Source organism: Lissotriton helveticus, chromosome 8, assembly GCF_964261635.1.
Source record: "Lissotriton helveticus chromosome 8, aLisHel1.1, whole genome shotgun sequence".
Classification (NCBI taxonomy): Eukaryota; Metazoa; Chordata; class Amphibia; order Caudata; family Salamandridae; genus Lissotriton; species Lissotriton helveticus.
Window position 1 is genome coordinate 172,702,878 of NC_136069.1, and position 27,081 is coordinate 172,729,958.

The 27,081-nt window shown below is 48.3% G+C and overlaps 1 protein-coding gene across 1 annotated transcript in view; it reads left to right on the plus strand.

The window, feature by feature from the left end:
* The window catches only part of PSMG1 (proteasome assembly chaperone 1), a 143,163-nt gene that overhangs the window by 76,243 nt on the left and 39,839 nt on the right, over nucleotides 1-27,081 (plus strand). The window contains exons 5-6 of the mRNA XM_078656842.1: nucleotides 12,016-12,214; nucleotides 26,619-26,755. Of these exons, the coding sequence (XP_078512968.1) occupies nucleotides 12,016-12,214; nucleotides 26,619-26,755 (336 nt within the window). The remainder of the gene's footprint in view (nucleotides 1-12,015; nucleotides 12,215-26,618; nucleotides 26,756-27,081) is intronic.

Below are 27,081 nucleotides of genomic sequence, written 5' to 3' on the forward strand. Positions count from 1 at the left end.
GAGCCAAGTCTAAGAATTTCAATTGAGCCTTACGTTGTTTAGGACGTTTACGGTGCCCCACCAGACCATAAAGAGCATCTTGCGGCACCGGCAAGGCCGTGACTGTACAGAGTATATGACCTATTTCCCTCCAGTAACTTCTTATTCGAGGGCAGGCCCATAGCATGTGGAGAAAACCAGCCTCGTCCTCCTTACGAGGGCAATTATGGGGAGAGACTGGGAACATTCTATGCAGCCGTTGGGGGGTAAGGTACGCCCTATGTAATACCATTACTTGGATGAATTTAAATTTAACGTTCCTGGACACCTTCCTGGGGTGTTCAAGAACAACTTGCCAGGCCCTATCCGATAGTGCTTCCCCGGTGTCCTGTGCCCAGGTATCTCTGAGTGCAGTGAGTGGAGCAGCCGCATGTTCCCTAATCCCGACATAAAGCCAGCGCACCAAATGGTCACCCGTTCCCATATGGTAGAGTAAGTGAACTAATTCATGTTGTGCAGGTTTAAGCCTCTGTGGAGCCCAGGTGTGTCTTATGTAGTGCGACACTGGAGCGTGTAGCAGGTATAATCGCTGGGGAGCCCCCGTGGCCTGTAAAAAGGAGTTGTGATCCAGTAGAGCGTCATCCCCAAAAAAGGCTCCCACATCCTCTACCCCAGCTTCTATCCAGGGTTGCAACCTACGCTGACTGAGTTTACCCTGTGGTGTTGGAATACCCAACAATGGAACGTTCTCTGCAAACGGCACAGTCCTGGACGTATATGCTAGCGTCTTCCTCCAGCACGTCAGTGCTGTGCGCAGGAGAGGATGGCAATCCGGAGCAATCCTAGTCCTGGGCAGCAACAGAGAATGCAATTCTCCACGTGCCAGTTGAGCCGCTGTAAAATTAATCTCGTGTAAATTCCTGCCCGCTACCCAACGCGCCAGCCACTGGAGCTGACTAGCGTAGTAATATCCGCGTAGGTCGGGCACCCCGAGGCCACCCATCTTAGTCCCAATCTGAAGCTGATACGTCTCCGCCCAGACCCCCAAATAAGAGTTGTCAATATCGTATTCAATGTATTGAATATCTGTTGTCGGAGGACGACCGGCAAATTAACAAAATAATAGAGCATGCAGGGAAGCGGAACCATCTTCGAAACAGCAATTCTACCCATGACGGATAGGGGTAAGGACGTCCAGAACCCTACACTGCCCCGGAGGCCAGCGATGGCCCTTTTAATATTACCCTCAATCTGGTCATCGGGTGTTCTATATACTTGTATACCCAGGTATTTAAACGTGATCTGGGCCACCGGGATCTGGTATCTCCCAAACTGCTGGAGAGGAGGGTGTGGTAGATCTCTGAAGTAAAAGCCAGTAGATTTTCCGGGGTTGATAGCAAGAGCGGACACTTCCTCGAAGCAGTTAAAGATGTCCGCTATAACCGAATGGTATCCTTCCATATCGCGAAAGTATAATAAAATGTAATCCGCGTATATGGAAATCAGATTATGGGCCCCTCCGATCGAGATACCCATTCGTTCCTCGCGAGCTCTAAGGGCTATAGCTAGGGGCTCTAGCGTTATAACAAATAATAAGGGCGATAAGGGGCAACCCTGCCGGGTACCTCTGTATACCGGATAGCGATCTGAGATGTACCGGCATGTACGCGCTCGGGCCGATGGATCCGTCTATAGATAGTAGGCGTACCCATTTTAGCAAGGAGTCTGGAACACCAAAGCGCCGCAATACCTTGAACATAAATGTCCATGACAGAGAGTCGAAGGCCTGCTTAAGGTCCAGCACTATACATCCGGCCTGAAGAAGGTCTTGTGGCGTGGCTAACATAAGGGCATGAAGTCTCCGCGTATTTTGTGACGTACTCCTACCTGGGAGGAAGCCGCACTGGTCCGGGTGTATCAGAGTGGGGAGATGGGGTTGTATCCGTAAAGCAATAGCCTTATTAAGTATCTTATACTCAGTTGAGCGCATTGAAAGGGGCCTGTAGTTAGTCAGTTCGAGCGTATCTCTTCCGGGTTTTGGGATGGATGTGACTAGGGCTTGCATCGTCGACACGGGTAGGTGACCTTCGTATGCTGTCTTACAGACTTTCTCGAGGACGGGCACCAAGGTGTCAGAGTATGTCTGGTAAAACTCCACTGGGAGCCCATCCATACACGGTGTCTTGTCTCGGTTGAGGGACCGGATAGCAGCACGAATGTCCCGTTGTGTGATGGGCCCACCTATTTCTTCTTGTATTTCTTGTGATAGGGCTGGGAATGGCAGGTATCGAAGGAACTCCGCCATCCGATCCAGGGCCTCCGTGGGGAGAGGAGCATACAGTGCCTGCAAGTGATCATGGAATGCCCTATTAATCTAGGACTGCGTATGTACTATGTCGCCCGACCCGTCACGGATCTGTGTAATCACCGGGGGTCTGGTCTGTCCCGCACCAGTCGGGCCAGTAAGGCGCCCGACCTGTCAGCTTCGGTGTGTTGCCGGCGTAAGTAGTCTTTATGGTCAATGGTCCTCAGAGTTTCTAATAATTCTGCATTATCTATATTCCCTGCTTGCAGTTCTCCCTTCTTTCCTGGGTCCACACTTACCTCCCCCTCTGTTTTCAATCTGATTTCAACTTCACAGAGTCTCTTATGAATTTCTTGTCTGGCCCCCACCAGTTGACCTAGCGGCACCTCGCACCACTAGTTTCATAGCATCCCACACCACCAGGTTAGACGACGCAGTGTCCCAATTTTCAAGAAAATAATTGTTTAAGGTGTCAGACAGGGAAGTACGAAAAGGGGCATCTTCTAAGAGCAATGGATTAAGTCTCCAGGTGGGCACCGGAGACGGCACCCTACCCCACAGGAGGCCAAGTGTCGGGGGCTTATGGTCAGAGAAAGCTTTGGCCAAGTATTCCGAGGTACTAATCTTGGCCAACAGGGACCTGGAGCACAGGAATCTATCCAATCGTGTGTGTAGGTTATGTACTGGGGAGTAATAAGAATACTCTTGATAGGCCAGGTGTAATTCACGCCAAGTGTCCACCAATCCCCAACCCTCAGCCCAGGCCTTAAAGTCTCGGCCATTTTGGTCACCCCAGCCATCTGGAGAGGGGAGTGCGACCTATCCAAACCCACATCCAGCACCATGTTCCAATCACCGCCCAGGATCCAGGGGATATCCACCCAGTCAAATAACGCCCGTCCCACCTTACAAAGTAATGTATCTTGGTCAAAGTTTGGGGCGTAGATACTGCCAAGAACCAGTAATGTGCCATCCAGTGTGCCTTTCACCATGATATACCTGCCCTGATCATCCACCTTCCGCTCTAACTCTACAAAGGGTGTCCCGTGGCGGACCCATATGGTTGCCCCCCCTGGAAAAGGCAGAGTAAGACATGGAATAGATAGAGCCTCTCCATCTTTTCCTCAGTGTAAGACCCTCGGATGGTGTTAGGTGAGATTCCTGCAAGAATGCGATCTGTGTGTAGTGCCGTAATAGAAATGCATGAATCCGGTGTCTCTTTTGTAGTGCAACTAGCCCACGGACATTCCAGGTAGCTAAGTTATAAGACCCTATTATGTCAGCCATAATCCCCTACGCTCTTATCCCGAAGTGTTACAATGCCTCCTCTGAGACGTAATATAAATGGTAACCAGGAGACGTACTATGTCCCTCCCAATGTCAAAACTAACTTGGCGCAGCATATTAACATTGCTGAGCCGAACGAGATAATTAGAAACATAACAATCCAAACACAGGTGCATGCGCCTTTGAGGGGTGGCCAAGCACTGTTCTCTTCATCCTAACTGTTGTGCCGGATGCCGCCGGCTCAATGGTACGCCGACCTGGCGGTACTAATCAGGAACTTATACTTAGCCACTCTCTGGAGGACCCAGACAGTCGGACAGAAAAATCCTTTGGGGTATAGCAAGCCAAACCTGCCCCACTCCCATCTCCTATTCAGCCGTGAGTCGAGACCCCACTAGACGCCGTTCCATGCATCAACAATAAATATAATTCCCCGGTCCCCCCGGTACCGCCCCGCATACTATAATGACAAATTTAAGGCAAATGTCACAAAAGGATAACAGTCTTTGAGCGATCCATCTGCTTTAGACCATGTCGCTTGGCCTCTGTTGTCCAGCATATCGTCTGCCGCCCTGGGTGTGACAGTAGGGAATAAAATCTCGCTGTGGTCCGAGTCTGAGTGAATCGTACTATTGTCCATGTCCGTACTAATCTTCTCCTGATCGTCCCGGAAGGTGCCCACCAGTGCAACAGCTCCCAGCTGATCTTCCTTCTGCTGTTCCCGCGGAGGTCCGTGAGGTCCCGACCTCCTCCCTGAGACAGACGAGCCTCCGTCGTTTTGGCCCGAACCTCTCCTCGATCCGCCAGCAGATGCGTCCTGGGTCGCCATCTGACTGCCCTCAATGCCCATCACTTCCAGCCACTCTTCCACATCCGTTGGACTTTCGAAGAAATGCGTTTTCTTGTCATACACGATCTTCAGGCGAGCCGGGAACAGCAGCGCATACTTCAACTTGGCTCTTTGAAGTCTCTTCTTCACCTCCAGATATGAAGATCTTTGTTTTTGCACCACGTTCGGGTATAGCGATATTCAACGGATCTCAAATTGTATCCGGGATTTCTCTCTCGCCTTTTGCAGAAGGACATCCCTGTCCGGTAATTTAAGATCCGTACGATCAAAGGGCGGGGCGGACGGCCCGATCTAGGCCTCCCAGTGGGGATGCAATGTGCTCTTTCCACACAAAAGTGTGGCGACAAGCCGTCCATGGTGATGTGGTCTCGGAACCATTGTTCCATGAAGTCCTCCGCGTGGGTCCCCTCACAACGTTCCGGAAGGCCAATGACGCGGATGTTATTGCGTCGATTGCGGCCTTCCGCATCCTCCACACGGTCCATCAGGGAGACAACCTGCTGCTGCAACCGCTGGATAGAGGTAGTATGATCTGCCACCGTCTGGGCGAGGTCTGCCATCTCCCGGCCCTGGTCCTTAACCTTGTCAGCCAGTTTAGTATGATCTGCTTTAAGCAGGGAGAGGTTGGTGGTAAGGGCCCCGAGTTGCATCTCCATGGCTGACCTGGAATCCCTAATTTCTTTTAGGATCAGGTCCAGTTTGTCAGTTTGTTGTTCTCCAATAGGGCTCAGCTCCGCATTCCCCGAAATAGCCCCTCCATCCTCGGCGTCCTGAGTTCGCTGCACAGAGGCCGGGCCCTCCCGGCCCTTCAGCGCCTTCGCCCCCTTCCGGACCATGGCCAGTTATATCGAGGATTGTCTGGTCCTTTTCACGTGCGTGCTGTCCAGCACAGGCCCTATAGCAGGAGCTATTCCGTGGGGTACAGCACCTCCCTGCACCACTTCGTAAGCTCTGTCCCACCAGCCCGCAGGGCCCAGCGTAGTTTCCAGCAAAGGCGCCGCCGCTATGGCATTCCGCCCCACTCCGGAGACGTCTCCACATGTCCTAGGCCCTGAAACCACACTCCGCCTTCTCAGGACCACCTATTCTCTCTTCGGGTACTGCCTGGCAAGGGGTCAGGGTGCACCACCGCGTATCATAGGGGGGGGGAATCTCCCAAGCGTAGCCCGTAATGGCCGCCGCGCTATTACCCCTCTATGGGCAGTTGCCTCCTCAAAATGGCCGTCTCCGCGCCACCCTCCGGGCGCAGGGTCCACTAATGTCGCGGAGCGGGCAGGGGGGGGGGAGGGATGGAGAAGCCCCCCCTCCTCAGTATCGCCGGTCTCTTCCTCCTCACCTCTGTATCCTGCTTCTCGGGCCCGCTGAATGTTAAAAGCGACGCGGGAGCTCTCCGATCCCACGAGGCCGAGTGTTCACGCCTCCTCCAGCCCTCCGGGTCAGCCGTCCAGGATTATTGCCCGCTTCCCACAGTTCCGGGCAGGTCCCACGCCTCAGTCCCCAGTAGTGCCTGTAGGCAAGCCTCCGCAACACTGTGCTCCACCACGGAGCCACCGGGCCAGATACCGGCCCCTCCAGCCACGTTCCTCCGGGCCGATACGGGCCCAGCCCGCACTCCAGCCCCCGGCGTCAGGCTCAGGGGAAGGCCGCAGCTGGCCCAAACTCTGCACCGGCACCGCGCAGCCTCGTGTGCTGTCCGTCCCCGCACGGGGGCTCCGCCGCTGACTTCGTGCTGCAGTCGCAAACAGGGACCCTCCAGAAGCGCTAATTAGGATAATAACCCCCAGGCGCCTCCGGAGCTCCAGCTTCAGCCGTCCTCCATCGTGGCTAGCAAGCCACGCCCCCCGCCCCCATGTTAAATGTGATCTATGTCTGATATATTTTAGGTGCACCTCCTGTTGCTAATGCCGTTGATGTCATTTATATTTGCACAGTGTTACCGGCCTAATGAGTTCATGCATGATGTGCTTTCACGCCCAATGTTTTATCCTATGCTGACCTGCCCCAAGGCTGATGCCTAGTGGTTCTTCCCCTCACTGATACATTGCTGATGTTCTATGCCATTTCTCTTTGTTGATATGCACTGAGTTTTCTGCCCCTTGATTTAGATCTGTGCCTGATGTTAGTGCTGGACGTCCTGCTACGAGGTTTTAGGGCAGATGATTGTGCCTGAGGTTTCATGTCAATTGATAATGCTTTGTTTTTATTTCAGCCCTGGAAACTAATAGACTAACCTTTTTCTTCTTTTTCCCCATTACCTGTGTAAATAATCCCCTGGTATCCATTGCCCTGGTGCCCGTTGGTGCCCCACTGTGATTACTGTGATTTCTGTTGCAGGTTGGAGACAATACATGAGTTATTCTTTTCCACCAAAACTGGTGTCACTTTTTGTGGTGTGCCTTGTGTGTCGTCTGGGCGTACTGCGTGGATGCTTCACACATGTCCTCAGGAGTTTGGCCTGCCCGCTCTGCTCCATGCTACTCCCCGTAGAACTGGCTACCCAATTTCTAATACAGGTGTTTCCTTCTCTCCTCTCATATGCAACTTCACCCGGGGCTTTTATAGTAAAAGTTGTGTAGTATATGTTATCTTGGGGAGCAATATTGACTGAGTGGTGGGCTGACAGGCCGGGGGTGAAAGACTATACAAGAGGCACCCTTGCTGTAACAAAACTTCCTCCAGCCCTGTGCATAGTTGCCAAGGTTTCAGACTGCTATGTGTGATATTTCATAATCTCAGTGAAATTGAGTGACATTTCAATGACAATGAGTGACACGTTTACAAGATCAACATAAAGCAATGAAGACGAGGGAAACATGCTTGACCTGAATAAACTATTATTTCAAAAAGGAACTCTAACCCTAATAAAAATCATTAACCCAGAGAGGTTCGCCCCAGTTGGTGCCCGCCTCCATCTGCCTAGCCCCGCAGCCTGCGGCACAGATCACACCATGACCCCCACATGCTGTCAGAGCTACACTAGGCTCTGTTGACTTTAGGTATACAGTGTGACTCGGGGACCCCGACCGTCCCAACACGATTTTAGTGTGGCTGTATGTGGCGCGGCTCGGTGAAAACTACGGTGGCTCACCAGGCAAAGGCTGTGATCGACTGCAAAACTACAGCTGTAACAGAGCAGCCAGTTGAAGATCATGACAGCGTGCTAGGCGCTAGAAAGTACTGTTAAAATTTAAAAGTAAAATTTTATTTGATGTGAAACTAGCACAGTGAGAGATACCGTTACCTCACTCCAGGCACTGACTCGAGGCGAGCGGTAATTCGATACGGCACAGCCGCCTCGTGGCTGCAATGACTCCCGGGGCAAACCAAGCCGCCCGGGCATGATTCATTCACAGCTAAGCAGCAAAGCGGCACAACGGTGTCCTCGGGGCGCCAGAGGTTCGTTGCGATCCGTGGGGTTGGGTCGGGTGGGTCCGGTCGCAAGGATCACATTTTTAAAAACAATTCCTGGGGTGCGAGCAGCGCTCCTTGCCACCGCAGCCTTCTACAACTTTGTTCTCAGGAACTGCAGCCACTCGCTCGCGCCGCATCGGGCAACAGCAGGAAGTCTCGTCCTGTGCCGCTGCACAAGTGAATAGAATGGTTTTTACATTGTTGTGGCAGAAGCCCCCAAGTTTCTTCACTTATACAATAATCTCATTTTAATTACAGACAAAGTAACACAAATGCTTATAACACTTTTTATTATAACTTTGCAAGATGCTGCACACAAGCCACACTACTCTACAACTTAGCTTAAACACATTAGCAAAGTCTATAGTTCTGGCTAAAAACATATGCGATCCCAAAGGTGAGGCCTATTGGCTTTGGGAGTGTTTGTTAATCTTATCCTGGCAACCTTTTACATGAAAAAACAACCCTTCTTTTTGTAGCCCCATTACAATTATTGCTCATCACACCACTGAATTCATAAGTTACAATTGTCGGTCTATGAGTTCATCAAGAGAGTGCTAAAACATTTAGGCAAAGGTTTGGGGTATGGATTGGCACACATTAAATAATTTTGTTCTAACACTAAAACTTAAGAAATACCAAATGGAAGTAGGTTCATTTGCTAATCATAAGTCACTGTAAAGGTGGCTATCCAACAGAATGGTGGTCGAAATTATTAAGCCTTAGCAAAAGGTGAGGGGAATCATTCCTCGAGATCAAATATTAATATTTTTTTGCATATGTATGTGTGTGTATGCTTGTGTGTGTGTGTGATATATATTTCGTTTTTGACTGAACGTTGGAGAGGCTCACCTCTTGGAGGTTTGAAATTGCCATTTATACTTGAGGTGGTCAATCTTTTTGTATATTTCCCATTAATCTTTGCATTGACTGAGGATATCGCTTTCAACAGCACCACTCCTCCGCGATCAAGAACGCTGCATGCGGCCCCTGCATCATTGAGGCCCCCTGCTTCCTACCGTACAGAGGATTTCACAGAGGATCTTGCGGCTCTCAACCGCGGCTGCCACGCCTGCCGCAGCCCTGGCTCCGTCGCCACGTTGGCGGTCAAGAGGGTCTTGCGGCTCTTGTGGCTCATGCGGCTCTTTGCGGTGGCCTTGTGGGGGCTTGTAGAGGCTTTGCGACCCCCTGAAAATCGCAATCTCGCTAGTAGCACGCAGTAACTCCACCACAGTCCGCACACAGTCTGAACTACTTCAGTGTCCGCGTCTGTCGTCACTTCCGCCAGGTGAAGTTTGTGCGGTCCCCTCTCTTTCTCCGTCCATCGCCTCTTCTTCTACGACATCAGCAAGCCTGGTTATCCCATGTGCCTTCCGTTTGTATAGAGTGTGTAAGGATTTCTATGTAAGAAGTGCAAGCGGTTATTCAAAGTCAAATACATAGTACACTATTGAAGATTGACTTTTAATAACAAATTTCACAACCCAGCGTGAACTTGCTGCCCTTGATCATTTCAGCTGTTATAATGCTGTGCTCTTCTGTTAGGTTGTTCTGTTAGCTTTGGTAGACCAATATGGTAGAGCATATATTGTCCTAGATCCTTTACAAATTAACTTGCTTATAAAAGTCTGCATATCCCCTTCGTTATGCTACTCCCGGTCTGAGTTTATGAACTTTGCACTTTATTATAAATGACCAAAAAAGCTTTGTGTTTTTATTTTTTAGGGTTTGTAATACTAAGTTCTATCTTTGATTAACACATTTTAAAATATGTCTTACCTTTGTAGCTGTTCTTTAAGTTCTTAACTACTTAACTGATAGGTTAGATGGATAGGAAGATTAAAAAAAAAATCAGCTGCAGCTCTTTCTTGATCGAATTGTGTGTGACTACTCTTCTAAGTACATTTAGCTTTGAGCTAATTTATAACTATTAATTAGAAAATAGTTGATGTCATTTGTGTGACGACACCTGTTCACAAAGAAATCATTCAGTAACTTTGATTTCTATTCTTGAATTTAAGCAAGTCAGAAGGGCATCTCAAAATCTTACATATTTTCCATTACTCAATAAAATTATTTTGCCAAGTAAAGCCAGTACTAATTACGAGTGATTCCATCCTGAAATATTTAAGCCAATTTCCTCTGAGAGGTCCCTATTTAGCTGTTATTACATTAAAATGTTTTGCTGCTTTACGTGAATATACTCATTCACGCTGATCATTCCATACCATTCCTGGCATGTCTGCACACTTCAACAAATAAGTGTGTTTTTTATCTAACACTTACTTTGTACCTTTACTAAGACCATCAGCAATAATACATTTGGCACTGTAGATTCGGACTACATAACTCTACGAGCAAACCTATCACTGCAGCCTACCCTAAGCCAGTGTTACATTTGTTGGCAATGATGAAACACAGATGAATGTAAATGTAAATTGATACTTGCATAGCGCACTACTCACCCGCAAGGGTCTCAAGGCGCTTGTACGAATACCGCTGTGGAACCCATCCTGGCTTTCCCTGTGAGGTGTCCACTCCTGGGCACCCCCAAGGTGGAGGCCAGGCATCCTTAGCATTGTGGGGGCCGTTGTGGAGATTAAGCAAGATATTGCCCAGAGTTGCAGAGCGGGACTCCATGATTGGAATAGGCACCGAGGCGAGAATTATAAGGTCCGTGGAATTTTGAGCCCAAGACCCGCCGAGGTGGGGAATTGAACCCTGGTCCCGGGTTAGACCTCTGCATCAGGGTCTGCCGCTCTAACCATTGAGCCACACTTCTGTGAATGAATCACAAAGGATGCTTCAAGAAGCTATCAGTCTCAGTGTTCATAAAGATACTTTTCAAACTAATCAGAATAATGCCTGTGATGTGAAGAAAATGAATGACATGCGTATGAGGTTTGTTATCATGGTACTTTCATATTACTGTTCTTACAGCGGTTTATTAAAGCAACACACATTTTGGATTGTATCACACACCTAAGTGTGGAAAAAACACTTAACTGTCATTTTCATCGCTTGCAAGTCACATGCGTTTATTTTAGTGCTCAAGGAATAGTTCAACTTAAAACTCGCTCAAAGTGGAAACCTTTTGCAGTAAACGGCAAGTTAACTTTGTTGGCACTTTTTAAATATGTGCCTTTCACAGTCCTGAGCTGCTTCCATTCTGTTGAAAGGTACTGATTTTTTTGTCTCAAAGGGAGGGACGGCTTCATGTGGCAACTATAAATGCGCCTCAGTAGCATTCTTCTGCGGCGCAAATGACTAGCATGTTTTTTTAAAAATGCAGATGTCATGGCAGTAAAACAATGGATGTGGGATGAAATGGTTTCCAGGCAGCCCCTTCTCTCCTGCTGCTGAAGAACGGTCTGGGTGCGCCAGATTAGAATATCGACTGTCCCGCAATCACCTCTATTCTTGGTCAACTGGTAGGAGCCTATCCTCAAGGATTCAGTGTGGTTCAGAATTAAAACTGATCCAAGTTTTGCAGCTTAGGGGACTCATCTACCCTCAAAGGCACCTTACTGGCATGTTTGGGCCACTGTGTGAAAAAGGCGGTGTAAACCTCCACGACATTCCTCGGTGCAGGAAGTTCTCTTAGACGCTGTGCAGTATGGTTTTGGTTCTTTTCGAGGGTTGGCACTTAACTTTTGAATTTTGAGTAGATTGCAGTGGTATTGTATATTTCTGAAGCTGTCTGATAACTTTGCTCTCCACGGTCTTGTAAGGATACGGCAGATCTGATATGGGGCGACCAAATTTTCAGAGGGGTTGGGAAATTGTTTCATATTTCTTGGGTTCGTGGATTGAACCCTGATAATGGTATGGTTATGGTGAGGGTCATGAAGATTTCCTTGAGAGAGGGAACATGGAAAGGTTCTCCTAGTGGAGGCTTTGATCTTGTCTTCAGACTTCACAACTTTCCAAAGTAGCATGGGGATCAGAAGCAACATTCAGACAAACCTAATACAGTGTCAGTGTCTGCTGTTGCATTACCCCAAAAATACTTTCATTTTTAGAAGGTAAGCCTTTAGTCTGTATAGGTCAAAGCGTTATTGCTTTCTCTCTGACAACATATGTATATTCTTTTCTCAAATATGACTGATTATATTTTGTTTTACCTGGACACTGCTGATTTATTCACGGTTTGCTTCAACCTTACAAATGTTTTCACTTGCAGGTGTTCGGTTGCCTGGAGAAGACACATTTAAAAGTGACTGTTCTGTCAACTTGCCCCGTCGCCAGTTATAAAACCACTGAATCAGTTTTCACACTTCCAGTCCCATTTCTGAAAGCTTTGAGTACCATGGAGTCTACCCAGGATGCTTCTTGTTCACCGCTGGAGCAGCCCAATATTGTTGATGGCCTTCCCGCTGCAGGTAGAGTTTTGTGCTTTTTTTTCTAAAAGTATAAAATATTTAATGTATCAGTAGGCAAAGTCAGTCATTTTCGTAAGTTTGTTTAATTTTAAATTTATTTTCAACCTCATGATATCACTTTTAATGTTTCAGACTTTATCTCGTTTGAAGTCCATAATATATTGCTGTAGATGCTTAACTGGTTATTTGCAGATGGGTGTGGGGAAGGGATGAGCTTCACCATAATTATTACCTGTTTTGAAACAAAAGGTCTTTAAAGAATACCCTGAACCCCTCCCCCCTCCAATCACCAAATTCCGTCAATTGTTGCTAGCAGTAGCTAGCATTAAATATGTGTTTTCTTCCACTTTCATATAACGGTAATATAATAAAATAATTTCTCAGGCAAAAGGATGCATTATCCCTCTTGTGCCACAGCTCGGCAACTTTGCATTGACTGATGGCACCCACATTAAATCATAATGGAGATTTTGATAACATGTAAACTAACTGTGGGTATAACGAAGAGAGTCCTATCCAAAGTTCCTTCTTACACATATGATGTATTAATTTTAGCCTAAAGCCCCATGTTGCGTTTTCGTTTCCCTTCTTTTGTCAGATTTATTTAATTTGAGCCATGCTAATTTGTCTTTGTTGGCTATTCTAACATTTGTGAGAATTTTCAGTCTTTATCCATCCAATTTTTTAAATTTCTGTTATAAAACATTGTTTGCTTCATGCTTGCGATTGATGAGGTTATGAAGTGGCTTTAAATTCCCAAGATAATTTAGGTTTGCCCCTGCACAAGTGAGCTGAATAAAGAAATCTATTCAGAAAAGGGGGTGGTGATGAACAGAGTGTCTGAATTAAGCAGACCACTCTTACCCAGTCCAAAGATCAGGGCTTGATCCATCACCGTTATTTAGCTCACTACCCCATCCCAGCTCAGAACCTGGCTATATGCAAATTAGTCTGTCCCTGGCCCAGTGCATCATGGGAACAGGGCAGACCAAACTACCAAGCCAATTCTTCACTGGAAAGGAAACAAGCTTCCGGGGACCGGTTTCTGGCATTACAGCCGTCTTCGGCCCGGCTTGCTTGAATCCTGATGGAGCAGTGAGCAAGGGACTCATGTCTGAGTATACCCTGCCACACCTATAGTGGCCAAAAACGATTCAGAAAAGGGGGTGGTGATGAACAGAGTGTCTGAATTAAGCAGACCACTCTTACCCAGTCCAAAGATCAGGGCTTGATCCATCACCGTTATTTAGCTCACTGCCCCATCCCAGCTCAGAACCTGGCTATATGCAAATTAGTCTGTCCCTGGCCCAGTGCATCATGGGAACAGGGCAGACCAAACTACCAAGCCAATTCTTCACCAGAAAGGAGACAAGCTACCGGGGACCGGTTTCTGGCATTTCAGCCTCGTCGGCCCGGCTTGCTTGAATCCTGATGGAGCAGTGAGCAAGGGACTCATGTCTGAGTATACCCTGCCACACCTATAGTGGCCAAAAACGATTCAGAAAAGGGGGTGGTGATGAACAGAGTGTCTGAATTAAGCAGACCACTCTTACCCAGTCCAAAGATCAGGGCTTGATCCATCACAGTTATTTAGCTCACTGCCCCATCCCAGCTCAGAACCTGGCTATATGCAAATTAGTCTGTCCCTCAACGAATGGTGGTATGGTGATCGGAGTGATCCGGCCTATGCCCTTGAAAGGTTTTTGATGGACCCGGCAACGTTGCACACCATTCTGTATTCGGCAGCGGCGCGGAGGAGGCTCCCGGAGGTCACCCAGGTGGTATTTCGGGTTTGGCGTGGGACCCTGCGTCGCATGGGGTGGTGGAACAGACTTACGAGAGAAACTCCTCTATGGCACAATGGGCGGCTGCCGGCGTTGGCATCCCTGAGGGGTTTTAGTGGCTGGGACGCAATAGGTATATCGGCCCTAGGCCATGTAATGAAAGACACAACTCTTAAGACGTTCCAAGCCCTGCAAGAGGAATACGACATGCCATCAACCCAGTTCTTTCGCTATCTACAGCTCCGGCATGCCTTGTCCCCGTCCCTGGTTGGCCTGGACTCGTTGCCTGAGTTCAGCCCGCTAGAGGCTAAGGTCTTTATGGGTGAGATAGCCACGAAAAAAATCTCCAGTATATATCGAACATTGGTCACGCATTGCTCTTCTTCCCTGGATACCCTGAGGTCTGTTTGGGAGAGAGATATAGGAGCCCTGGAAGAGGAGGACTGGAGGGAAGCCCTGGAAGTCCCGAGGGGGGCTGCGATAGCGGTCCGTCTGCGCTTTATTCAGTTTAAATATTTACACAGAGCCTACTATACTAGAGATAGACTGTGGAGGGCGGGCCTGATAGCCTCCCCGGATTGTCTGCGGTGTGGCCGTGAGATTGGAACCTTTGTACATACGGTGTGGGCGTGTGATAAACTGGTGAGATTTTGGACTGGTGTCTGGGACTGCCTGTCTGAGGTGCTGGGATGGGACCTCCCCCGCTCCCCACAACTGGGCCTTTTGCATGTTATGGAACAGGTGGGAGGCAACATCTACAAACGCCACTTATTACTTTTGGGGCTTACGGTGGCCAAACGTGATATCGCCCGGGCCTGGAAGGATCCGAGGGCTCCCCTGCTAGGGGTGTGGAAAAAGGGATTGGACTTCTGTATGGGACTAGAGCGTCCGGTATTTGTCGCCAGGGGCTGCCCCCAAAAGCATTTTAAGATTTGGAAAAGATGGGCAGAATATAGAGGGCTGTGGCTGGAACCGCCAGCGTGTCAGGATGCTGATGCAGGACATTCGCTTGTGGACCTGGGGTGAACGGATCTACGCACGGACATGAGTAATGAATCGTTCTTAGCTTTCGGACTATGTTGACACTGTGAGGGGTTGTGGGTGGGATCCGGGCGGGAGTCTGCAGGGATGGGAGTTGGGGGGGCAGGGAGTTGGCAGTGGGTGTTCCTATTGAATACTGCTTATACTGCTTGATGATGATGATTATTTTATGCACACTATGTCTCTGGTGTACGGAGAGTAGTGCCGTCTATGCAATGTCTTGACACCCTAATTGAAAATAATAAAAATTGTTTTGAAAAAAAAATTAGTCTGTCCCTGGCCCAGTGCATCATGGGAACAGGGCAGACCAAACTACCAAGCCAATTCTTCACCAGAAAGGAGACAAGCTACCGGGGACCGGTTTCTGGCATTTCAGCCTCGTCGGCCCGGTTTGCTTGAATCCTGATGGAGCAGTGAGCAAGGGACTCATGTCTGAGTATACCCTGCCACACCTATAGTGGCCAAAAACGATTCAGAAAAGGGGGTGGTGATGAACAGAGTGTCCGAAACGGTGATGGATCAAGCCCTGATCTTTGGACTGGGTAAGAGTGGTCTGCTTAATTCAGACACTCTGTTCTGCCGCTTTCTTGTCCAGGATACAACTGCCCGCTAGTTCTCGGGCGGGCCTTGCTATAGTCCAGTGGCCCTTTGATGTCCGGACCCTCGCAGGCGGAGGTCTCATGCCTTGGGGACTGGTCGTTGGAGAGGTCCGTCGTTTGGCTCTTTGATCCTTTTGAAGATGCGCCCGGGAATTCCCAGACGCCAAGCAGGGTCTGGAGCCAGCTCTCGGGGAGGCCAGAGGTGCGATCGATACCGGCCCTCAGGGGAAGGCCAGAGGTGTGAGAGAAACCAGCTCCCAGGGGAGGCCGGAGGTGCAATCGAAACTCCCTGTCTTATCTCACTCGGGGAGCCCTTTACCCCCCAGCCGGGACTGGCGCGCCTGGAGCCTAAGTTTCGCTGGGGCCGGGGTCACGCTAGGCCCAGGGAGTCAGGGGCTTGGGGAAGGGAAAATGGCTGCCGGGGGCCCCGTGGGGTGGTGCAGGTTCTGGGCGCTCGGAGCCGGGAAGGAGGACGGGGTTAGGCGGGACTGGTCGTCGGCTGCGGGGTTGTGCAGGGAGTTTGGGTGTACAGGGAACAGGACAACAAGGGGCTTCTGGGTGCAGGGCTAGGCTAACTGGGTGCTGAGGAACGGGGGGGAACCACGCCACGAGGCCAGGTCCAACAAAACTCTTGACTGCAAACGATCCTGCAAGGAGCTCCAGACAATTTATGTGAAGCTCCCTCTCCTCTTAGGGCCACTGTCCCCCAGTTGACAGTGTCCTAAACCTTGCTCCCCAACTATACTGACTCGCCTCAGTCTCTATCCCCACCTCTGGAACTTCTCCAAATATTGCTCTTCCATTCCATGCTTCCAGGCTCATTAACCACCAATCCAACTCCTCCTGAGTCTCCTGATTCATCCTCACTTTCTGTGAATACGATGCCCCTTGCCTCAAATGAAAAGCCTTCAACCTCTGCAATGCTATGTAATGAAGGAGAGCGGGAAAAATAGCTTGAATAGACGCTGAAAGTAGGCCCAGCAACCTTGCCAACTGAGGTGAACCATTCGGCACTCTTCACTATCTTTACCTCCTTTCAAATCTTTTTCACCTTTTCCATAGGCAAAATCAACATACATTCCAATGTCAGAATCTGAAAACCTAAAAACTGCATCACTTGCATTGGCACCACACACGACTTCTCCCTGTTAACAACGAAACCTTGATCCTCCAGGACCCTTATTGCAAACTCTGTTTGCTCTTTTTGGAAAGTCTTCTACTCTGCCATAATCAGAATGTTGTCCAGATAAACAATCAATCGAATTCCCCTGGACCGTAACCATGCTACTACTGGTCTCATTGCTTTGGGAAAGCACCAAGGAGCTGACGTCAACCCGAATGGGAGACTCTTGAACCTCCAATGAATTCATTTCCACATGAATTGAAGGAAATCCCTTTACTCCACACACATCGGAACAGTCCAAACAGGTCATCCAATCCCCTTTTCTCAACAAATCCCTTAACATGTGGATTCCCTCCATTTGGAAATTATTGTAACACACCCAGTTGTTCAACTATCGGAGGCTTATAAAAGGTCTCATACCCTTCTCCTTTTTTCCACAAAAAATATATTGCTCAAGAAACACCCTGGCGCCACCTTCGCAACCTCTGTTGCCACTTTCTCTGCCAATGCTTCTACCTCCTTTGTATCTAGATCCTCCAGTTCCTTTGGGACACCTCTCTTAAACTGGTGTCTCCATAAAATCTATATGATATCCTGCCACTGTTTCCAAGAGCCACGGATCCCGAGTTATTTCCTTCCACCTTGAAAGAAACTGGGCTAGTCTGCCGCCCAATTTTACATGGATAGAAATAGGGTCTGTGAAAGATCTTACCTGATGAACCTCTTGTTCTTCTCCCAGCCCACATTCCACGAGACCTGGACCTTTGCCTCTGTGGGTAGAAACTACCCTGTTCTGATCTAGAGAAACCATATCCGAAACTTGAACCATAGGGTATATTACCTCTACCAAAAGATCCTCTGGTAATCCCTTGACCACGGACGGGGAATGGACACCACATTCTCCCGGCCGTGCCAAAAACCTTCCGGATATCCTTTTGAGCCTTTTGTAAAGAATTAAAGGTACCAACGTACCTGACATGTCTTTTACAAATTCCTCACCGAAGAGCATACCTTCGCTTTGCTATCCAAATTCCTTATTTGGCAGGTCTGCCAATTTAGGGTCAAACTTTAATAAGATGCTCTTACGCGTCTCTACACACAAGGTTGCATTTAAATTTCCAAGAAAGCAAATTGCCCTTTGCACCCATTGGCGTAACTCCACAACATCTACTCTTGTATTGTTCGTATGTGCGTTTGTTAGTGGACTGAGCACGTCAAGCAGCCTATCTTGGCATCCCTTCAGACCCTTATCTAGACCCTTTCTTGGATCTCTTCCCGACTTATTTAAAAAGTCAAAAAGAAAAATTGATGGACAGAATGTCGAACAATGTCATACATTCACCCCAGTACAGAGATCTGGGCCTAAATCCATCGTTTTTTTGCTCACCATGCCATTCCAGTAAGAACCCAGCCATATGCAAATAAGTCTTGACCCTGTGCCCAATGGGAACAGTCCAGCCTGAATTGCCAGGCCAGGTCCTCCCTGGACTGGAACCAAGCATCCCCCTCATCAGCCAGGATAGCTTGACTCCAGTGGCATGGAGAGCACGGTACACCCACATCTTAATTTAAAAAAGTCATCATTTTAGAATCCAATTCGGGTGTATATGCCACCTTGCCATCCAAACTTGGTCTTGGGCACTCGGACCTCAACCTTGTCCGCACCTCCTTAGGAATCTCCCTCCAAATCCAGTATCTCACATACTTACCACATGCTCCGCAGTAGTCTATTGAGGAGACAAAGGCGGTTGGATCAAAAGAAGATCAAACCTATCCTCACCCTGAGGATCCACAAATTCTCCCATGTCCAGTTTAATTTTGCTCTCTGCTACCTTCCTCCTTTTATGGGGAACCTCTTCCTCCTCTGATTCATCAAAACTTGTTGAGAAAGTCAACTCTACATCCCCACTGGCAGAAGACGAGTCGCAACCCACAACACTATGGCTCTCTTTTGCGCCTTTATAGCGCCGCTCTATGCCTTTTATAGCATCATCAAACACCTGAACCTTACATTCAGGAACCTTTTCCTTCCTCTGTCTCGCTACAGTTTTCCTTTATTGCGCCTTTTTGACTCCTTGACCTGATCCTCCAGCAACAACCTCCACTTTTTCTGTTGTCCAAAAACTTTCATACTCACCAGACCTCTTCCTAGAGTCTTTAATTTGCAAACTTTTCTCCACACTACTCTATCTTTCTATCAATTGAAGCTGACATCTCTCCAAGCATTCTCTCCATATACTGTTTCATCCTTTCCTCAAATCCTGCTTCACTATTTTCCATCTTAATATTATACAATTATTTCCTTACACACAATCTATCTTGAGAGTAAAAAAACACCTAACTTAAGTTATAAAAATTAACACAACCTAACTATATTACTCTAAACCACTTACAAATCTTTGCAACTTCCCAAAGACAAATACCCAAAAGTATTCGCACTGCGCTATGTAACCGACCTCCTCTTGAACTCCGGACTAAAAAGTGACCGAAACTGACAAGCGTTTTGTCCGTTTCCGATCGACGGACCTGCCCAAAATATGGCCGCCAATACTTCAAATAAATTGTTTCCAATTTCCCCAAGCTTCAAAGATGGCTGCCGAACGTAGCGTAAGTACGGCAGCCTCGTGCACCCAAAGCTCAATATTTCCTTCCCTCGCGCTCCACAATACAGGAGACGCAAGAGGAAACAGACGGGCTAGAGCACCAGCTAAGATTGCTATTCTCCGCTCGAGCGCCTATCATGCTTCGTTCCCCTCTCGCGCATCACAGCTCATACGTGAGAGGAAACAGACGCGCTCGAGCGCCAGCAAAGAATGCTGATGCCCGCTCAAGCGCTTTCCACGCTCCGATTGTGCCTCGCGCTTCACAGCCACCCCACACGCTCAAAAGCACGCTGCCTTTCAAACAACCGCATGCCAACGGTAACAACCTGAAGTGCTCAATTCAAAATTTGCAAACATACGTGACAAGAATTTTCAATTCTATTAAGGACAAGGAGGCGAGGATTATGCTTTCTCATTTCTTTAATGAAATGCTCAGCAGCCAATAAAAATAACCAAAAACTACATTTCCCATGAACATTAGGGAATGACCATAGAGACTACAGTATAAAAGGTCTCAACATTAGTCCTTCTTCCTCTTTCTTTGTCGAGGAAACAGTTCAATTCCAGAATGCAATCCAATGTAGAACAACAATAGCAACACCAAACACGCTGCAGAAATCCAAAGGAACTGGAAGCAGGCAATAGAAGAACTCTGGGTCCGTGAACCAGGAGAAAGATGAAACTCAGGAAGTCGGCAAACTCTACTTCGGGTCTGAACCTGAAAGAGACACATAGCCGTAACATCCAAATAACGCAAGAGTCAAATGCAATCCAGGGGGGGGGGGGAACAAGGAATAAGAGAGATTTGCAACAGCAGTAAAACAGATGACAGTACATAACAATGTAAATCAAGTACAATGGGTGGGATAATCCTCGCCTCCTTGTTCTTAATAGAATTGGAAATTCTTGTCACGTATGTTTGCAAATTTTGAATTCTATGTCAGGACAGGAGGCTCCGATTATGCTTGTGCAAAGCTGAGCCACCACCACAGAAGCAATGCTATCAATTGGTTTGTAATAAAACGTTTTGAAAACTGAATCAGAAGACCAATCTGCGGCCTTCATAATGTCAAAAAGGGTGACACCCATGGAATAAGCTTTAGAAGCCATTGCTCCACGTGCAGAATGTGCACCAAACACAGATACATCAATGCCCGCCTCGGACATAAGACAACGCACCCAGCGTGCCAGAGTAGCAGGAGTGACAGGGCGAAATGGCTTCTGTAAGGCAATTAACAATTGACCCTGCATATCTGAACGTAAAGAAGCAGTACTTACCTCATAATCCTTAAGGCACTGCACAACGCAAAGGTTGGGATGAGCGGGGAAAAGACGGATAAGTAATGAAAGTAGTATTAGATTTAGTCCGTCTAGAAAGACGAAAAGTAACACCCTCAGGCGTGAAACTGCGCCCGCAAGATCTAATGCGCGGACATCCGACACACGTTTACAAGACACAAGGCATAACAACATGGTCAACTTAGCAGACAATTGTTTACGGGACAACAATGGATTGGAAGGCCAGGCCTCCAAAAACCGCAGGACGATGGAAACATCCCATAAAGAGACATACCTAGGAGTGGGAGGCTTCGAGAGACGAATACCTTTAAGCAATTTGGAAATGAAGGGGTGCTCACCAGCAGGCTTGCCATCAATCTGGATGTGGCCAGCTGAAATAGCGGAACGAAAATTATTGACTGTCCTATAAGCCAGACCTGAAGAGGCCAGGGACGCCAAAAAGTTAATGATCAAACAGATATCCGCTGAAACGGGATCAACTTCCCGTTGAGCACACCAATCACACCACCGCTTCCAAGCACCTTTGTATTGTTTGTGAGTATTGGGAGACCATGCCTCACTAATGAATTTGGAAGCGTCGCTAGAAATGCCCGGGATCGTCCAGCGATCCCCGAAATCCGCCACGCCAGCAGCTGGAGAGAACCTGACAGAATTAGGGGATGCGGACCTTCGAGAGGATCCAGCAAAAGATTCCACTTCTGGGGAGAGGAGGCTCGCAACACATTTCCAGGAGAACCGGGAACCACGCTTGAGCCCTCCAGAGCGGAGCAATCAGAATCAGATCCGCTCGAAACCGTTTGGTGTAAGCTAGAACTCTGGGGAGCATCATGAATGGGGGAAACGCATAGCACAGAGTCGATGGCCAAACCTGGAGAAAGGCATCCATGGCTAGAGCCAACGGATCCGGTCTCCAACTGTAAAATAGCGGAAGTTGCGTGTTGAGGCGAGAGGCAAACAGGTCTATGCGACACTGACACCAACGCCGAAGAATGGAACGGAACACTCGAGGGTGAAGCCTCCAGTCGCTGAAATCCCGAAGATGTCTGGAGTGCCAATCCGCAATCTGATTGTTGCGACCCGGAAGATACTCCGCAATAACAGTGATCCTCTGCTGCAGGCAAAAATGCCAAAAATCCTTGGCTATCTCCGCCAACACTTTGGACCGAGTCCCGCCCAGCTTGTTGACATAGCGGACTGCGGACACGTTGTCCATCCGGAGAAGAATGCAGCAACTGGTTTGAAGGGGGGAGAAACACTTGATCGCAAAAGAACCCGCTAGGAGTTCCAGACAGTTTATGTGGAGAGACAACTCCAGAGGGGACCAACGACCCCCCGTCGAGACAGGTCCGCAACGGGCTACCCAACCCCATCGACTGGCATCAGATTCTATCACTAGTTCCGGCGACGCACCGAATAGGGCTCGACCATTCCAGGCCTCCATGTGGTCTAGCCACCATTGCATCTCCCACCTCACTTCCTCCGTCAGAGGAATCTGATCCGAGTACCCGAGACCTTTCCGGAGATGTTGGATCTTTAGACGCTGCATTGCTCTGTAATGTAGAGGACCCGGAAAGATCGCCTGAATTGAAGACGCTAACAGACCGACCACACGTGCCAACGATCTCAATGACACAGTCTGTCTGGAAATAATAGATGTCAATTCCCTCTTGATGTAACGAATCTTTTGGCCGGGCAAGAGGAGCTGGCAAGCAACGGAGTCTATCTTGAAACCCAGAAAATCTATAGATTGAGTGGGAGTCAAGACTGATTTCGGAATGTTGATCAGAAACCCGAGAGATTGCAAAAGACCGATGGACCACTCCAGATGTTGCAGAAGCCGCACGGACAATCCGCCATAAGGAGAATATCGTCCAAATAAATAATCAGTCTGACACCCCGAGCTCGCAGATGTTCCACAACCGGTCTCAGTAGTTTCGTGAAGCACCATGGTGCGGACGAAAGGCCGAACGGGAGAACCTGATACTCGTACCAAACTCCTTGCCACTGAAACTGGAGAAACCGACGATGGGGCCTGAAGATTGGTATCGACAGATACGCGTCCTTGAGAACCAGGCGGACCATCCAGTCCCCTTCGCGCAGGAGATCCCGCAAGAGATGGATGCCCTCCATCTTGAAGTGCCGGTAGACCACTCCGCCGTTGAAGTCTTTCAGGTTGAGAACTAGGCGAGATCCGCCTCCTTTCTTCTCGACCAGAAAGACTGAGCAGGCAAACCCCGTCGGATGACGGTCGGTTGGAAGAATCGCCCCTTTTTGGAGAAGAACATTTATTTCCTCGGAGAGGCAAGCCTGATCTTGAAGGGAAAAACTTAAACAAGGGGGAGGACGGGTCTGATGCATAGGGTGATAGAACTCTATCTTGAACCCCTGTACTGTTTCTAGCACCCATGCATCGTTGGAGATCATGCGCCAGTTTTCGAGAAAAAAATGTATTCGTCCCCCCAACATCACATCGCAAGCATGAATCAGGCTCACCTGCAGAGTTGGAGTTCTGGTAGTGTCCTTGTTGTCCTCCGGAACGACCTTTTCCATATTGTCCCTTCCCCTTGCGGGAGGGATAGAAGTTGGCTCTGGTGGAGTATCCTGAGTGGTGTGCTCCTCCACGATGAGGATAGGTATTACCTCGGTGGGACTGTTGAGCGGAGCCACGGCCGAACGAGCGTCCACGATGTCGTCCGGCCTTGGCAAAAACCGGACGCATAGCCCGGCGCAATGACGCCTGCGCCTTGTCAATGCCACTGAAGGTGGAAACAAACTTTGTAAGCTCCTTTAAGAAAGGCTGCCCAAATAAGAGACCCTGCGCCTCCAGACCAGACTCAGAAGTCGCTAGCTCTGATAGTTTCGGGTCTAATTTCAAAATAATCGACCTGCGTCGTTCAGCGGACACAGCACAATTGGCGTTACCCAATTGACAGACCGCCCTCTGTGCCCATTCAAACAATTCGTCTGGATCCACAAGGGCTGAGGCCTCCTTCGCCTGGAACCCAAGATCCAGAATCTTGGTAAGAGGTCCAAGCATATCCAGCATCTTGTCTTGGCAAGACCTCCAAGACCGGTCAAGGCCCTTTTTCGGGTCCTTAGCATATTTCTTTAAGTAGGTGACCTTCATGGGATCGACTTCCGGCGTCTCAGCCAAATGATCAGTGAGATCAGGCCTCGGGCATTAAGAACGGAGTCTAGCACGAACAGTTGCATCAAAAGGCTGACGAATGTGAGCCTGAATATAGGCAGCGACTGCAGGCGAGGGCAACCAGGAAGATGAATTTGGATGCAAGATATCTGCGGGCTCAAAAGTCAGCACAGGAGGGCGTTCTGGAGCGTCAACAAAATGCTCCTTGCAGACACCCTTTTTGGGCGGGGGAGAATTATGGTCCGAAGAAGTAGAAGAATGAGCATTGTCAGACTCGTCGGTATCCTGAGGTGCAGAAGATCTGGAAGGCGCAGCCGCCAATGTCTTAGCCAGTTTCTGGAAATCAGATTTATGGGGATTAACAGGAGACTTCGTGGATTTTTTAGTCGCAGGCAACCATCCCTGCTGCTGCGCATACATATTTAAATGACGCTTGAGAGGATTAATTGCACGCACCAGTGCTTTATTGACAGAGTGTTGGACCCCTTTGTCCAATTCCTCCACCAAATTATGCTCCAAAGAGCCTTCATCCTCATCCCCATAATAGTAGTCATCATCAGCGTCATAGTATCCTGCTATGATACACAAGTGTATCAATTAAAGCCCACAAGATGACTACAGGATATATAGTGTCAAAAAAAACACAATGCAAGGGGGAGTGTGAGAACCCCACAGCAGGCTTCCAAAAGAGCAGGCACAAACCTGACTCCAAACGATGTAAAACGTGGAGGGAGCAAAGTCTGCACAGTCAAAATACACTCTAGGCAGTGCCTATGCAATAAAGTATCAACCGAAGCCCTCACAGGACTCCAGCGTCGTACGGGGTTAAATTGGAACAGGCTGTGGGCATGGGCGTTAAGGAACGACCTCGTCACTCAACCGGCGCTGTGAGGAGAACAACACAGAAACCGGAAATGATTCAGCTCACACGCGCGACACTGCCGCCCGACACAATACCCGGCTCGAGAGCGCTCGCGCTCTCCGCGTGAGCCTGTAACCCCTACTCCCGCTCCACAAGGTCCGCAGGCAACAAGCAGGCGCCCGGACACAGAAACGGAGGTGCACACACGCTCCTAGACGAAATACGCCGAACAGGCGAAAGAAGCCGAAAACTGTACAACAAACAGTCGGAGCCGGGAGCGCTCCAATGAAGCGTGAACACAGCGCGCTACAAGACGCCAAAGCTGAAACCCAAGCAATAAACACCAAAGGCACAGCAAGCACACAGCAATAAGTAAGCAAATATAGATAAAGCACTTAACTGGCTGCGGAGCAGCAAAGAAAGAGGAAGAAGGACTAATGTTGGGACCTTTTATACTGTAGTCTCTATGGTCATTCCCTAATGTTCATGGGAAATGTAGTTTTTGGTTATTTTTATTGGCTGCTGAGCATTTCATTAAAGAAATGAGAAAGCATAATCGGAGCCTCCTGTCCTGACATAGAATTATGTATGAAACCTCTTAACCGTCGATCCCTCCTCAATACGCGCTGTAAAAACCCTAGCCAAACCAGACGCTCACTAATGAATCCTACAGCTATTATTACCTTTAAGAACAGCCTAAATCGATATTTGGGTTTGTCATAAAAATCCTTAAATACATATAACCTCCAACAAATTTGATTCTCACACATCTCAAATTAATTAACTCTCAAAATAATAACATTCTCCAAGCCAAACATACCACAAACATTTTCAAGTTCAAAAGATATGAATGGACTTACCTGTGCTTGAGCAGCAACAAAAGAGGAAGATGGCTGCCTGTTCTGATGTTATAAGTATGTTCAGTGTTTTAGAGTTTTATTGTTGTTCTAATTCTAGTTTCGATGTTGCTGCTGTGTTTGAGAGCAATAAAGGATTATGCAAAATATTGGCCTCCAGGCCTTGCTATAAAATCTTGTGTTGCTCTGTACAGACTTTGAGGCCCATTCTGATAGAGGCTGGGATGCATGTCACAAGATAAAAGGAATCCACTCAACTAGAAGAACTGCAGGGCTCCTAGAGGGGCATCTCTACATACAGTCCCAAGCCACTGTAGGACTATTGATGCCTTGACTGATGTCATGTTTCGCAAGGAGGCCCTGCACAGCTTCTCCCCGTCCCAGGTTTTGGTTCGTCTGTGTATTCCAGTAACTAGCACCTGCATACACCATACAGGCGAGGCCAGTTACAGTTTTTTTGCTTGTAAGTGTGATTTCTGGTTGTTGTGCTGTAGGCAGGTTAGCACTGTGTCACCCAGTCATCTCTTAACAGTTTTGAGATACACTGCTTGGTCTACTGGTGTTGTGATAAGGAACTGAGCCAATGTTTGGACTGTTTGGAAGTATCACTCCATACAGAGAAGGGGAGTAAAATAATGACTATGTAAATGTATGCGCATGCCACTGTGATAGTATGCTCTGCTGTAGTGAGCCGGTAAAGTAGACCTGCGAATTAGATCACGCAACACAGAGGTCTACGTACAGCTGATCAGTTTTGAATTTTGCCACTGACATTTTTTTAGAGTTAACTATAATAATGTAATGAAAATCTAAACATTTGACTCTGGAAAAGACTACATTTGAGATACCATTAGTAGAAGAATTGTTAAAGTATGTTTGCAATATTTTTTGGCTTATAAAGTAGGTGCAGACTGAGAATTGCTTACATTACTGTCTGTGCTTTATGCTTGGACTCTGTCGCGATAGTAGACTTAGCCGTATTTGGGCTAGCATACTCTTCTTTAGGCCTGGCATGCTGAAGGGGGACCGATTTAATCCAAGAAGATCAAACAGTGTATTTTTGTTTCTCCTTCTGCTCCTTTCCTCAGTTCTGAGTTACTGCCAGGTATGGGAGATTCCTGCAGTTCTGTACCAGTGTTACACGGATGCCATCAAACTAGACTCCATTACCATTGATGCGTTCAAGCCTGTGCTGTCTCATCAAAATCTTCGCTGTTTTTCCACGGTAAGAATGTTTTTATTGTATGTAAATGTATTGCGACTTATATAGCGCATGTATCACCCGAAAGCATCAAGGCGCTTGCCTTGGGAACCCGTCCTGGCTTTTCCCTGTGAGATAACCCCTACTGGGTATCCCCAGGGTGAAAGCCAGGCCTCCCGCAGCGGGTGGGCCGCCGTAGTGGAGATTAAGCAACTATTGCCCAGAGTTGCAGCGTAGGACCCCATGGTCAGAGAGGCACCGAGGCGAGATTTATCGAGCCCGCTGACATTGTTTCCGTACCATGCCGCGTCGGGAATCGAACCCTGGTCCCGGGCCGACCTCTGCTTCTG